At 33.3% G+C, this 15130-nt stretch overlaps 1 protein-coding gene across 5 annotated transcripts in view; it reads left to right on the top strand.

The window, feature by feature from the left end:
• Window positions 1–15130, top strand: part of SPRED1 (sprouty related EVH1 domain containing 1) — a 323745-nt gene that overhangs the window by 283145 nt on the left and 25470 nt on the right. For all 5 annotated transcript variants that reach the window (XM_079909663.1, XM_079909664.1, XM_079909662.1 and 2 more), the window contains one exon: window positions 9510–9662. In XM_079909663.1, the coding sequence (XP_079765789.1) occupies window positions 9510–9662 (153 nt within the window). The remainder of the gene's footprint in view (window positions 1–9509; window positions 9663–15130) is intronic.

Consider the following 15130-nt stretch of genomic DNA (forward strand, 5'->3'; position numbering starts at 1 on the left):
TAAGAGGAAAAGATCTCAGATTCCATGCTTTGGGACAGAAGAAAGGTGACACCTAATTGATCTGAAGTGAAAAGGTATCATATTTTCTCTTCGCCACTGAGAAATACTTGACTAACTTACTCTTTTTTAGAATTAAGTAAGGTCATTTTTGAGCCAAATGATTAAAAGGATTGTGATTTACATTTATTGTTCAAAGTCATTTGCTTTAGTCAAGGGCGCTATGAATTGTTCATGTACTCATTTTCAGAGGTAGTAACATTTTAATAAGGCTCTATATCTGAAAACGAAGTTAATGGATAGAACTTTATTTAGCTAGCAAAATGGATTTTATATTACTGTGATCTCTCACCATCCTACCTTATAGTTAAGTTCCTGTAACCTTTATATATTTTAGATTGAGTTTAATTATCTAATAAGGGAGTAAAAAAACTCTATATAATCTTTTTGCATAATATTTTGTCACTATGTAATTTTTCCTTGACTCTTAAACTAATCTTCATGTAGGATATTTGATTAGTTAGAAAATTATAAAGAAGAAATCAGGAATCATTTATCCCTACCTAGTGGTAATTGCTATTAAGATTTTGGGGGCTTCCCTGGTGGCGCAGTGGTTGAGAGTCCGCCTGCCGATGCAGGGGACACGGGTTCGTGCCCCAGTCCGGGAAGATCCCACATGCCACGAGCGGCTGGGCCCGTGAGCCATGGCCACTGAGCCTGCGCGTCCGGAGCCTGTGCTCCGCAACGGGAGAGGCCACAGCAGTGAGAGGCCCGCGTACCACAAAAAAAAAAAAAAAAAAAAAGATTTTGGGTTCTTCTGCTTAAGTTTTCCTTTGTTCTTGCATGTTATATTCAAATACATACTTCTTTTTAAAAGTACCATCAGAATCAGTCTCTTCTCCATTTGGATTGTGTTTTTGATAGGATTTTTGTTTGTATTGGTAATGGTAGTGATAGTGGTGGTTGGAATTTAAGTAGTACAAATCATAAAATTTGAACCCACGCAGTCTGATTTCAGAGTCTTTGAATTTTGCCATTATATTGTGTAACTATACTACAGTTTATTTAACCATTCATGTTTCGTTGAACATTTACTTTATTTTCCACAGTCTTGTACATTAATTTTTGTTGGTACTTCTGAATGTGACCTTAGGATAAAATCCTAGAAATAGATTTACCAATTAAAGGATTGTCTAAAGATTTATATAGTTAGCAGAAACTATGCAACTATTGCCTGCCTATTAACTAACAAACAGATTTGCAGACAATAAACAATCCCTGAAAACCTAATACCACATTTAAGCCAAACTAACTTTTCATTTAAAGTGTAGTTTGTGTTGATTAATAAGGTGGAGGACTTGTTTTTCTTTTTTGTTTTTGCTGGACATTATATGTTAGTACTTTTCTCGTATGCCTTCCATATTATTTCATCACTGATTACTGTGTTCAGGTTGCCTAAACAAAATACTATATATGCTATTAGTATTTTTAGACAAAGCTCATAGACATGCAAAATTGAAAATTCAAGGTTTAGTTTATTCTTAAACTAATAAAAAGTAACTAAAGAAATCTAGCAAACAGAATAGGAGACATTGGTGGTCAAATATAAAATGCATTGCTGCTGGGTGCTACATCAAAGTGTAAATAGTGATTTTGTTGGGCTTGTAGAATTGTTAGTCATTTTTTTCCTTTTCTGTGCTTTCTAAGTTTGCATAATTTGTATAGTTTTAAATACCAAAAGAATAGCTTTGATAGCATTTTTAACATATGCAATGCTAGAATATAAGATTTCTTTATCAAAGAACATCTAAAATTTTTTCATCATGCTAAAGTAAACTAATAATATAATTATTTAAAACTTCGCTTGTTGAATACGACCCAGTCACACGTTCAAACCTGTGATTTGCGATAATACAACTACAAGAATGAAAGTTTGGAACAACTGATAGACTGTGATATCAGGTTTTTTCGCACTATATTGTTTATTGGGAATCATACATTTTAAAAAGTTTACAGAACAATGCTGTTTTCTCTGCCTCAGAATTAATATAGAGAGAAGGGACAAAGGAAGGAGAAAAGCAAAATCTGTATTTATTTTCTCTACAGCTGTCATCTAGACTTATGTTCTGAAAGAGAACTACAGCTAGAATTATTTTATTACTTTATACTGCATCCTTTTGCCTCTACACACAAAATTGCTGTAATAGTCTTGGAGAAATAAAAAGCTAAACAATCTCTGAGCAACCATAGAAGAATAATTATTATACCAGCCTCTGAGAGTGGAACAGATTTCCACTGTACATGAAATATTGGCATGGTTTACTTTTTAGGTAATACAGATGAGCCAATGCCAGCACAGTACTAAAAGCATTGAATGTGGATGTATATTACTGCTATAGACAACTTTTTAAAAGCTGGAGCTCATGCAAATGTATGTACATCCTTTGTGCGTATCATACATTAGATTTTCTGCTCTTGTGGAAGATTTTTTGGCATTTTCCACCACCTAACTTGAGATTACACCCCTTTTCCCATAGTAATTGTTACCTTTAAAGAGTTTTAATCCAGTAAAAAACATTCAAGTTTGACTAAGCCAGAATACTTTTTACTCAGTCTGATCCAAGTTTTAAAAAATGTTTTGGCTACTATTAATTTTAATAATGGAAATAGTACAAATAATCTTCTTTATAAAATAACAATTAAAAATTTTTTCTTATATGAGTTTGGCAGAGATAGTTAAATGATAAGGCCCAGTGTGGGTAAAGATGTGAGGAAATAGTCTTTCTTGAGAGGTTTTCAAAGGGCACATAAGTTTGCTAGAGGGTAGCTTATACTCTCTAGTATTAATGGGAATTAATCCTAAGGAAATAATACTACCAGTGCACCAAGATGTATTTATAAGGAGGTGTGTTGAAATGTATATGACCAAAAAATTGGAAGCTATTTAAATGCCCCTAATTCGAGTTTTGCCTACAGAATACATAACATATACAAATATTGAACTTCTTTGCAACCATTTTAAAGCACAGGGTACACCTTTATATATTGACACAGGGAGAGGTTCATGGTATGTTTTGTGGTAAAAGAAAGCACTACATGGATAGACCTAAATATATAAATGGAATCAAATTATACATAGACTATAAACATATATATATATATATATATATATATATTAAGTCTAGAAAGATACATGTCAAATAATAATAGGTGCTATTCCATATGGGGGTGTGTGTGAAGAATTTTTTGTGTAATTTGAACTTTTAACAGTTATTAAAATTATTTCTTTTGCAGGTGAAGACTTTTCATTGTTGTTTAAGGAGTTCTTTTTCTACATTTTTTTCTATTGCCAAAGTTACTCCCAAGGATCTATATTAATATACTGTGATCTGACTTGTGGTTATTTGCATATCACTGATTATTTATAGGGTACTCACTGTGTGTCAGGTATAGTTCTAAGCTCTAGGAATAAAACAGAGGGAAAGTCATTACTGGCTCACGGGAAAAATACAAATAAAAGAACACTTAGAATATAGGGTGATAGATATAAGTATTTTTGAGGAAGTTCAGAGGAGGGAGTAACTTTGGAGTGGATTAACAGACTTTTCGAGGCGTTTATGGCTGATGTTAAGGAGTTCTTTTTTTTAATTTTTATTTTATATTGGAGTATGGTTGATTTACGTTGTGTTAGTTTCAGGTGTACAGCAAAGTGATTCAGTTATACGTATACATACATTCATTCTTTTTCAGATTCTTTTCCCATATAGGTTATTACAGAATATTGAGTAGAGTTCCCTGTGCTATATAGTAGGTCCTTGTTGATTATCTGTTTTATATATAGTAGTGTGTATATGTTAATCCCAAACTCTAAAAAGGAGTTTTTCTAGTGGAAAAATTGAAGATAGTCTTTGTGGGCAGAGGAAATGACATGTACAAAGAATCAGAAGTGTGAAATGTTAGACAGTACTGGAGAGAAACAGTGCATCTGAAGCAAAAAGAGATGATGAAACAGTAGGGTAGGAGCCATGGTAAAGTAACAGACCTATGCATTCATATGTTAGTTCTTTTGTTCATTCTCAAAATTTCTTGTTCATGAAAAGAAAACACTATGTAATTTTTAGTAAGACTAGTCCATTATCATAGAAATTAAATAGCATATCCATAAATAAGAGTGAAAGTTGTGATAATGCCTAGTCTTAGTGAGAATATAGAACATTGCTTGTGGATATATGAATTGTTAAAACCACCTTGGAAAATAATTTTTATTTTATAAATCAGAGCATACATGTATCTTATAATCTAGCATTTCCACCCCTGGATATGTACCAGAAAAATTCTTGTATATATGTATCATGAGGCCTATAGAAGAATGTTCTTAGCACCCTTGTTTGAAAGAGCAAAAAATTAAGTGTTTTATCTTAGGCAAGTTACATAATGTCTTTGAGCTTTAGTTTCTTCCTGTGGAATAGAGAGATAATAATGCTAACTAGCTCAAAGGGTTGTTGTGAGGATGAAATGAGTTTACCCATGTAAAGTACTGGAGACAATGTCTGCTACATAGAAAATGCTTAATAGGTGTTAGCTATCATCACTACAAAGAAGTGAAAATGAGTGAGCTATTGCTACATATATCAACATGAATAAGTTTCATGAAAAAAAATGAGCAAAAAAAGCAAGTTCCAAAATGTCCCAAATAGCATGATATCGGTCAAATAAAATTCAGAAGCATCTAGAACTAAATATTGTTTAGGAATAATACTTATGTGGTAAAGCTGTAAAGAACAGTAAGAAATTGTAAAATAAACAACTACTTCAGATAATATTTACCTATCCAAGTGGTAGAGGTGGGGGATGCTATTATTTGTTGTCTTGATAATATAATATTTGTTGTCTTGGTTATTTCTCTTTCTTAAGTTGGGTGATAAGTATACACATATTCGCTTTATTACCTTTATATTATTATGTCTATAGTCCTTTATATAAAATATTTCCTAAGGGAAATATCAGTGGTTTGGTGTATATCCTTCCTTAAACTGATAAAATTTTAAAATACCTATTCATCCATCCTATCAATTTGACAGATAGGATCATGTCATACTAACAGTTCTGTCCCTAGCTTTTTTTCATTTAGCAATATCTTGTGAGTACTGCATACAGATCTTTTTAATGGCTTTTAGAATTCTATCATATATGTATACCATAATTTTTTAACCAGTCCTGTGCTGATACAGCCACAGGATGTTTTCTCCTTTTCTTTTTTTGTTAAAAAGAGTGCTACAATGATTATTTGTGTGTGTATGTATCTGTATATACGATCACTTTCTCAAAGAAAAAGTGCACTCCCACCAACAGTGCAAAATATCCTGTTTCTCCATACCCTTGCCAGTGTTGAGTATTATTATATTTTCCATCTTTTCTAGTCCGTATAAAAAATTGTCATCACATTTTTAAGTCTTTAATTGAAGTCCATCATCTTCTTTTCATGTATTTGTTGTCTGTTCCTTTTTCCTGTGAAATAAAATTGGACTTTATCTTGTACCTCAGTGCTTCTGGGGTGAGAGAGCCCGTTTCTATGGATTGTGTAAATTATGTATCTTGAAAGCGTTCCTCAGACAATAATGATTCTCGGCCCTCTATTCTCCAGTGTGTACAGGGTTCCCCAATAGAGCTTTGATAATTGGATACCTTAGAAGGGTTCTGAGTAGAAAAACCAACAGATTTGCACGCCTAGCCTTTTCACAAGACTGGAAACAAGGAGATCACTTAGAAACCTACTAAAATAAGAGAGGCAAAAAAGGATAATGAGAGCTTGCATTAAGAGAGTAGGTAAGTGGATATGGAGAAGAGAAAATGGATTTGAAAGACACTCAGAAGATTAGCTTGTTTAGAAAATTATTTTATTTTACTGACCAAAAGAGATATTCTGCATGAATCCAGAAGGGTTTAGGGCAAGGGTTGAACAATGTCTCAGTTTATTATCTCAAATACAGAGTGGCGGGGGGGTGGAGGGAGGAATCTACTTATGCCAAAAAGCAAGTGACTGGTTCATTAGTCAGTTGAATTACTTGACTATTTTGATAGAATATAATTGTATTGTATTTTTAAATATTATGACTCTATATCAAAAGAAGAGGGGAAAGTATATACCTAGATTTTAAAAGAAATCACCCTTATAAACGTAAATAACCTCTAGAAAAATTGGAAAATCATTCATAATCATACCATCAAGGAATAATATTAGCATTCATTTTATATCCTTTTAACCTTTCATCTTTTTATGGTTATAATACTATAAATAAAATTTTATATACTGATTTTTTAACATTAAACATTTCTCCACAAAGTAGGTATTATTCATAAACCTAATTTCAAATGACCACTCATTCCATTAAGTGGGCATACCATAATTTACATAACCATTCCCTTAATTTAGGACATTAAGGTTATTTCTTCATTTTTACTATTAAAAAATTCTGAGAAAAATATTTTGTGCCTAAAGCTCTTTCCATTTAGTACAATTTTTTTCTTTACTAGATTGAATAAGTGGTCAAAATGTGTGAATGTTTTAAAAGCTTTTGATACATTTTACTAAAATTGCTTTTCAGAAATGGTTGGTCTGGATTTTCCTCCTGTGTATAGAATAAGCAGTGAATGAGAATGACCATTTTCCTTATCACCACTTTTTTTAATACTTTGTCAACTTAATATACACCTAAATTTAAACTTGCTGAAAGAGACATAGGTAGTAGGAAAATGGTCTTTTCCTGTTTAGGATTCTCTAAAAATGTTAGTTTCTCACAATTCATGTATAATATGTCCCTTATTATAGATTGCAGACTCTACATTTTCAAACAGTGAGGGTTGGTTTGTTTATTTTTACCATATCAGACACCTGAAAGATGTTTTAGTTATTTTATTAGCTGAGGCACATTTAGGTGTATAGTTATAAATTCACTGTGTAGTATGAAATATTTCTTTTTTTAAAAAAATATTTATTTATTTATTTGATGGCACCATGTCTTAGTTGCAGCTCATGGGCTCCTTCTTTGTGGCATGGGAACTCTTAGTTGCGGCATGCATGTAGATCTAGATTGAACCTGGACCCTTTGCATTGGGAGCGCAGAGTTTCATCCACTGTGCCACCAGGGAAGTCCCAGTATTTCTAATTAATAGGTTAATTCCAGGTATTTTGGTAAGCATTTTTAAGTTGAACTAAATCATTTATTACCCAAATACTATACACATTTTATTTGTTTAATAATGAAACAATACTTTTGATATTTCCCTTTAAAAAATAATGTATTTATTTTTAATCAAAATGAAATTTATTACTGTTTAATGTAAGTAGAATTAACCTCAGTCAGTACAGTAAAACACTGGGTCATGTAAACATTTTGTATTTGTTAAGATACAGATTTTTAAGTAAGCTTTATTATATTTTACAATTCTTAAATGACTTCTCAGATTAGAATACAGTAAAGACAACCTGATCAAAATAGTTGTCACCATTAAAAGCATAATTACTTTATGATCACTACTAATACAGTTTATGCTTGTTTATAGTTTTTAATCTCTTGAGTATCTCAACTAACCCTGAGATTTTTTTTTTTTTTTTTTTTTTTTTGCGTTACTTGGGCCTCCCACTGTTGTGGCCTCTCCCGTTGCGGAGCACAGGCTCCGGACGCGCAGGCTCAGCGGCCATGGCTCACGGGCCCAGCCGCTCCGCGGCATGTGGGATCTTCCCGGACCGGGGCACGAACCCGTGTCCCCTGCATCGGCAGGCGGACTCTTAACCACTGCGCCACCAGGGAAGCCCCCTGAGATTTTTAATACAAATACTATACCCAGTTTATAATAAAAAGGAGCTGTGATTTAGAGAAGTTAATTGCTTAAATTTCATACCCAAGTTGGATAAGACAAGGTTCCAACCTAGGCCCTTTCTCTAAACCTTTTTGTTGTTATTGTTGTTTTCTTCTGTTCAGTTTGCTTATGATTTTTGACAATTACGTGGGTCATTTATTTTGAAAACTCCCTGGAACAAATAAATATGCTTCCTGAATTCTTTTTACTCTCTCCAATTTTGATCATTAATTTTGAAAGAATGTTTGCTGAATACCATTATTTAGCCACCTCCTTTCCAATAACTTAGCATTAACTGTCATAACACATTGATACAACTATTAGGAAAATTAGCTAAAAATAGCAATTAACTGGGTTTGACACATGTAGTTTTAAGTGACAATAGACTCTCAGATACATTTTTTAAAGTTTAATTGCTTCCTGATAAAATAACAGCTTTTAGTTTTCAGAGCATTTTCACATATATTACCATCTCACTAAATCCTTATGACAATCCATGTCATAAAACAGTATAGGTATTATAATTATTTAATTGAAAAAACTGAGTTCCAGAAAAATTAAATGTCACAGAGCTTCTTTGTTTCAGAGCAAGGACCAGAACATGCATTTATAAATTTATAATATCTTAGCTATAACTTTTATGAACTTTATTGCTTAATATTAGAAGTAATACCAAATTTTAATAACTTTTATGAACTTTATTGCTTAATGTTAGAAGTAATACCAAATTTTAATGTTTTTTATTTTTATAAAAAAGCTTGTAAATGTTTCTACCTTTAAAATTATTAGCCCTATAATGATTACTCTAAATTACTTTAGAGTGAGCCAGTAAAGGTATTTCTGTAATTTTAGTTGGCTGTCACTTTTTCTTCCCAAATAATTATATACTAACGGGAAAAATAATAGCAAAGAGTTATCTCATTTCTTAAAAAAATAAAAAAAAGAAACAAAACCTTTTCAGGACTTTCTGTTTTGTAATGTGCTAAGTTTCACTTATTCAACATTTATTTCACAGAAATATTGTTTATGAAATTCCAAAAGCATTTTGTTAGTGACTGTCATTGATTGAGCATATCTCCTTCACTGAGTCTTGTATATGGTTAGAATCCTTCTAAATAATCAGCAAGTTCAGGCTAATTAATTCATTCAGTCATTCAGTTACTTTTAAAATTACGTGGACTACTGTCTTCCTTCTTCGATCCCTCGTATCACACAGCACAATCCTTGGTACTGTGTAAAAAGAAAAAAGTTCTTTAAAAAAAACTTGCAAAGTAACAATTTTATTGATTTGTATTTTTTCCTCATAATTTCTTCATTTTCTGTGTACATATATCACTTTTAGTTATAATTAACAGCTTTATTGTAATTAGATATCTTTCTCACTTGGCATGGATAGCCTTCTAATTCTTCCTATGTTATTTTTTTAAGAAAGTCCATTTTGCTTATAAAGTTGATTTTTTTTTTTTAATTCATATTATTTTATTTTGACATGGCTTCCTAACGCACATTTGAGTTTGGGGAATTGCCATACACATTGATGGTCGTGGTACATACTTACTGATTTGCTAAATTTTTGTTAGAGTAAAGGTATCTTATTTTGTTGTTGTTTTTTACATTCTGGTAACTAATGATTTGGGGATTGTTCCCATTAGGCAGCTGAAGAGGATACTTCCAGTTCTCTAGTGAAAGATCATCTCTTCCAGCAAGAGACAGTTATAACCAGTGAGCCTTACAGAAGCTCAAGACCTTCTCCCTTTGAAGATCTGAATGCCAGAAGAGTCTACCTGCAAAGCCAAGCCAATCAGGTGAGAAAATAAATATTTTTCAATATATTATTCATATTTATAGAAATCGGATGTGTTAGATGAGAACATTAGGACCATCTGCCCTTTACCAGTCAAAGAACAACACAAACCCAGGAGACTAAGATTTATAATGAATCAAATCTGGAATGAGACAATACATATATGTCATAATGTCCTAAACAGGTTTAATAATTGAGTCATAAATTTGACTTTAAATTTTTTGATGATAAAGGGGAAAAGGTGTTAGTTACATTTTCATTATCCAGTAGAGGGATACAAAGGAACATAAACCATAGTTTCTGTTCTAAAAGAGTTTATGATGGCGTAATAGATACGTGCTCATAGTGATTGGGAGCACAGGATAGGGGTATTGAAGTCGTTGTGGAAGATGAGAGTTTGTGTTTTTTCTTAAGATACACCTGAACTTTTCAAGGATGAGAAAAATTGTTAACTAATTGAAGAGGGTGGGGCTGGTGATGAAAATTGGGGGGGAAAACACAGGAGGAGCGAGGGGATGAATGTTTTAAACAGAGGGAATTTTAGTCAGCATAGTCTGCCATAACAAAATACCATAAACTGGGTGGGTTAAATAACAGGTTTTTTTCCTCACAGTTCTGAAGGCTTGGAAGTCCCAAGGTTAGGGTGCCAGCATGGTTGATTACTAGTGAGGGCTCTCTTCTTCGATTACAGACAGCTGCTTTGTCTCAGTGCCAGAGAACGCCCAAGTGAGCAAGCTCTCTGGTGTCTCTTATAAAGGGCACTAATCCTACCAGGTCCACACCCTTCATGACCTAATTACCTCCTGAAGACCCCATCTCCAAATAGCATCACATTGGGGGTTTGGGTTTCATATAATTTGGGGGGGGCAGGGGTGACACAAACATGTAGTCCATAGCAGGGAACAGTATGAGCAGAGGTATGCATGATCTAGGGGGAAAACAACATGGAGGGTGAAAAAGAGAGGCAAAGAGAACAAGAGCCAGACTGTCGGGGTTTTATGTCCTGCAAACCACCTTGGGCTTAAATCTTGTTTGTTGTTTCGCAAACCTGGGTACACATTCATGTGCCAGAAGACACAAGGAACCACAGATTAAACACAGTGCATTTTTATGGAGTGTCACTTTTACTTACAAACAAAAAAATCCAAAGCGGTGTACCAGGTTTACATTCCCACTAGTCGTGGGAATTTTCCTGAATACTTGTATTGCACCCCCCCCTTCCCCCCTCCCCCTTTTTTCCCCCAATTTAGTCACTTAGTGGAAGTAAAGTAGTATTTTATTGTGATTTTAGTTTATACTTTCCTGATTACTACTGCTGTTGAGCACCTTTTTTTTTTTTTTTTTTTTTGTGGTACGCGGCCCTCTCACTGTTGTGGCCTCTCCCATTGCGGAGCACAGGCTCCGGACACTCAGGCTCAGCGGCCATGGCTCACGGGCCCAGCTGCTCCGTGGCATGTGGGATCTTCCCGGGCCGGGGCACCAACCCGTGTCCCCTGCATCGTCAGGCGGACTCTCAACCACTGCGCCACCAGGGAAGCCCTGAGCACCTTTTTTTATATGCTTATTGACCATTTAGAAATTCTGTTTTGTAAAGCACCTATTCAAGTATTTTGCACATCTAATATTGAGTTGTCTTTTTCTTATTGATTTATAGCCATTTTCTTTTTGTTTATTTTGGAAATAAGTCCTTTGTTGGATATATATATTGCAGATATCTTCTCTCTGGTGGTCTTTTTACTCTCTTAATAATGTCTTTTGCTGAATAAGAGTTCTTAATTTTAATAGAAGAGTGATTTAGTGATCGTTTCCTCTATGGTTAGTGCTTTTTGTGTCATGTATAAGAAATCTTTGAGTATCCTCACCAAGCCATGAAGATATTTTATGTTGTCTTTTAGAAACTTTATTATTTTTTCTTTCATGTTTGATTTTTGTAAGTGGTATAAGATTGAGGTCAAGGCTTCCCTCCCTGCACCACAACCACCAAATCTGGATAGCCAGTGATCCAGCACCATATAGTAAAAAATCCTAGCTTTCTGAAACAAGTGCATTGCATTTTCAGCTTTGTCATGTGACTGTATGTGTGTGGATCTATTTCTATTCTCTGTTCTGTTCCCTTAGCCTATTTGTCTATTTTTATACTGGTACCACACTTTTAAAATAACAGTAGTTATATAATATTTCTGGGATCTGGGAGTTATGTCCCCCAGCTTTGTCCTTTAAGATCTTGTTGTTCTTGGACGTATGTAAATTTTAGAATCAGCTTATCAATTTCCACAAAACTCCTAGAATTTTGATTGACATTGTATTGCATTCATAAATTAATGTGGAGGAAGTTAACATCTTGACAATACTGAATCTTCTAATCCATGAAATGGTAAATTCATTCATCTTTTGTTAGATTTATTCTTAGGTATTTAATTTTTGTAAGTTTATTTAGTTATTAATTATTATAAGTATATTTTGTAAATTGACCTTATATCCAGAGACATTGTTAAACTAATTTATTAACTCTGTACTTAAAATCTGTAAATTTTTTAAATGTCTGTTTCTTGTCACACTGGCTAGGACTTCTAGTGCATGGGGGATTGACTTTCTTATTTTGTTCCTTATCTCAGGGGAAAGCTTTCTATATTCATTGCATTCATCATTAACTATGATATTTGCTGTATATTTTCATAGATCCTTTTAACAGATTAAGGTATCTATCTATTATTCCCACATCACTAAGTTTTTTATGACATGCTTCTGCAGTAATTGAGATGATTCTAATTTTTTTCCTTGTTGATTCTGTTGATTGGTAAATTGTAATAATTGGTTTGCAACCTTGCAGTCTTGGAATAAACCCATCTTGGTTGCCATATAATACTCATTATACATACACATATAAACATATGCACACATAAAATTGGGTTTAATAATATTTTATCTAGGATTCTTATGTCTGTGTTCATGGAAGAGATTGGCATATAATTTTCTTTTCCCATAAAATCCCAGGCAGGTGTTGTAATCAAGGTATGCTAACTCCATGAAACAAATTGGGCAGTGTTTCTTTCTTGCAGTTTGTGGAAAAGTTTAAATTTGTTGTTTTTCTTAAATGTTTGGTAGAATTTCCTGGTGAAGCCATCTGAGCCCAGAATTTTCTTTATCAGATGATTTTGAGCTACAGATCGATTTCTTTAACAGATACAGGACTATGCTGATTTTCTAATTCTTTTTGGAAAGTCTTTTTACAGGATTTTGGTTTTTATTCCTTTTTTATGGAAAATTTCAAACATACTAGAAGTTGAATGAATAGTGCAGTCTATTGCTGTGTACTACCCTGCTTCTGACATTAGTCATTGGCAAAATGATGATATGCCATATTTTCATTATTATTCAGAAATGGATTGATTTTTAAACATTTGGGGTTTTCTACTTTTCTTTTTATTGCAGATATTCTAAGAATATACTCTGAATGATTTCATTCGTTAACATTTGTTGAGGCTTATTTAATGACTCAACATAAGGTCCGTGTGCCATGTGCACTTGAAAAGACTTCATATTCTTAGATGTTGTGTGTAGTGTTCTTTCTATATATTAGGTCAGGTTTGTTATCCTTATTAACTTTAAAAAAATCTGCTTGTCAGTAACTGAGCAAGGTATGTTTAAAAATCTCCAACTTTGATGGTAGAATCATCTTGTTTTAATTCCATCAGTTATTTACTTTATATATTTTGAGGCTATTGCTTGTAATTTTATAATTGTCATACCTTTATGTTGAATTGACTCTCTTGTCATTATGAAATATCCTTCCTTATCTCTGGTAATACTTTTTGCCTAAAAGTCTACTATGTCTGATATTTTCTTTTGGCTAACGTTTACACAGTGTGTGTTTTCCCATCCTTGTACTTTCAACATTTATATGTCATATATAAGATGTCTCTTTTAAACCATATGCAGTTGGGTTTCGTCTTTTTCTCAGGGTGTTTTTGTGTTTTAGAGTATTTTGTCTCCTTACTTTTACTGCAATTATTGATATAGTATAAATCTACCATCTTACTTGTTTTCTGTTTGCCCCATTTTTCTTTGTTCATTATTTCCTCCACTTGACTTATTCAGGTATATTTAACTACTTAATTTTTCTTTTTTATTAGATAATTAATAATACAGTTCAGTGCTTTTATTGTAATCCTAGAGGTCACAATACGCATTGTTAACTCCTTAGAATCTACCCTAAATTGATTGTTTTTTAAACCACTTCTGGAAAATGCATGGATCTTACAATACCTTAATGCCATTTATCTCTTCTTCATTTACCGTTTGTGTTGTTGTTGTCTGAAATTCATTCTGTGTGTAGGTATTTATAACCTCCCAAAATAATATTTTAAACAGTCAACATTGATTTCAGTTTATCCGTCTACTTATGCTTTTGGCTGTTCTTTAATCCCTTGTTTATTACCGTACTACCATGTAGGATCATTGGCTGCTTATTGCTGTTGGTGAATCTTCGTTGTCGTTTTTCTGGAAACATCTTTTATTTCCTCCATATTTGAAGGATGTTTTGCTGACTGTCACATTCTAAGTTATCATTTATTTTCTTTCACCACTTTAAAAGATGTCACACCATTGTCTACACTTTTCCATCATTGCTATTGAGAAATGCTGTCTATCTTTGGCTTTTTGCTGTTTTATTAGCTATGCCTAGGTACTAGGTTTTTTTATTGGGTTTATAGAGCTTTTTGAATCTGGCTGATATCTTTGAACAGATTTAGAAATTTCTCCACCATTGTCTCTTCAAATATTGTTTCTAAATCTGAGGCTCAGGGAGAGATATGGACTGAACTTAAAGTTGGGAGTCATTATCTAACGATGGAAATTAAAACTATGAGAGAAGTTTGAATTACTTTGTAAGAAGAATAGTATTCAAAGCTGGAACACTGAGGATCACTAAATGTTAAAAGACAGGGTGTTGAAGAAGAACAGTCACACAGATAGGAGAACTAGGAAAGGGCAATAATGTCTCAGAAGCCTGAGAAGGAGAGTTAAAAAGGTAAGTGAAGGAGTAGTTAATTAATATATTGCAATTACATGGTCCAATAAAGGACCTGGATGAATCCTGGATTCATCTCTGTAAAGGTAATTGTTACCCCTAGCATAGTTTCAGTGGGATTAGGAGGCATTCATGACAGTAGAAGAAACAACTTTTTTCTTTTTGTCTGAGCTCCTTTCAAAAGTTTGACTACAGAGGCCTTCCTTTAGAGAGCAGGTGGAGCTAGAAGGTGGAGGGCCAAGGAAATAAATATGTTTGAAATTTGAAGGGTTAAAGAAAGTGAGAAGTTAAAGATTTGGGACAGAGAGAATAATTGATAAAGACCCAAAGGAGACTATCAAGGACACAGGAATTACACTGAAAGAGGAATTACTTCATTTTTCTAGACTGAAGAGAAGTTTAGGTAGAACTACAGATTTATTAAAAAGGAGGTAGAAGGT

The sequence above is a fragment of the Stenella coeruleoalba genome (assembly GCF_951394435.1).
Source record: "Stenella coeruleoalba genome assembly, chromosome: 2".
In the NCBI taxonomy this organism is placed as follows: Eukaryota; Metazoa; Chordata; class Mammalia; order Artiodactyla; family Delphinidae; genus Stenella; species Stenella coeruleoalba.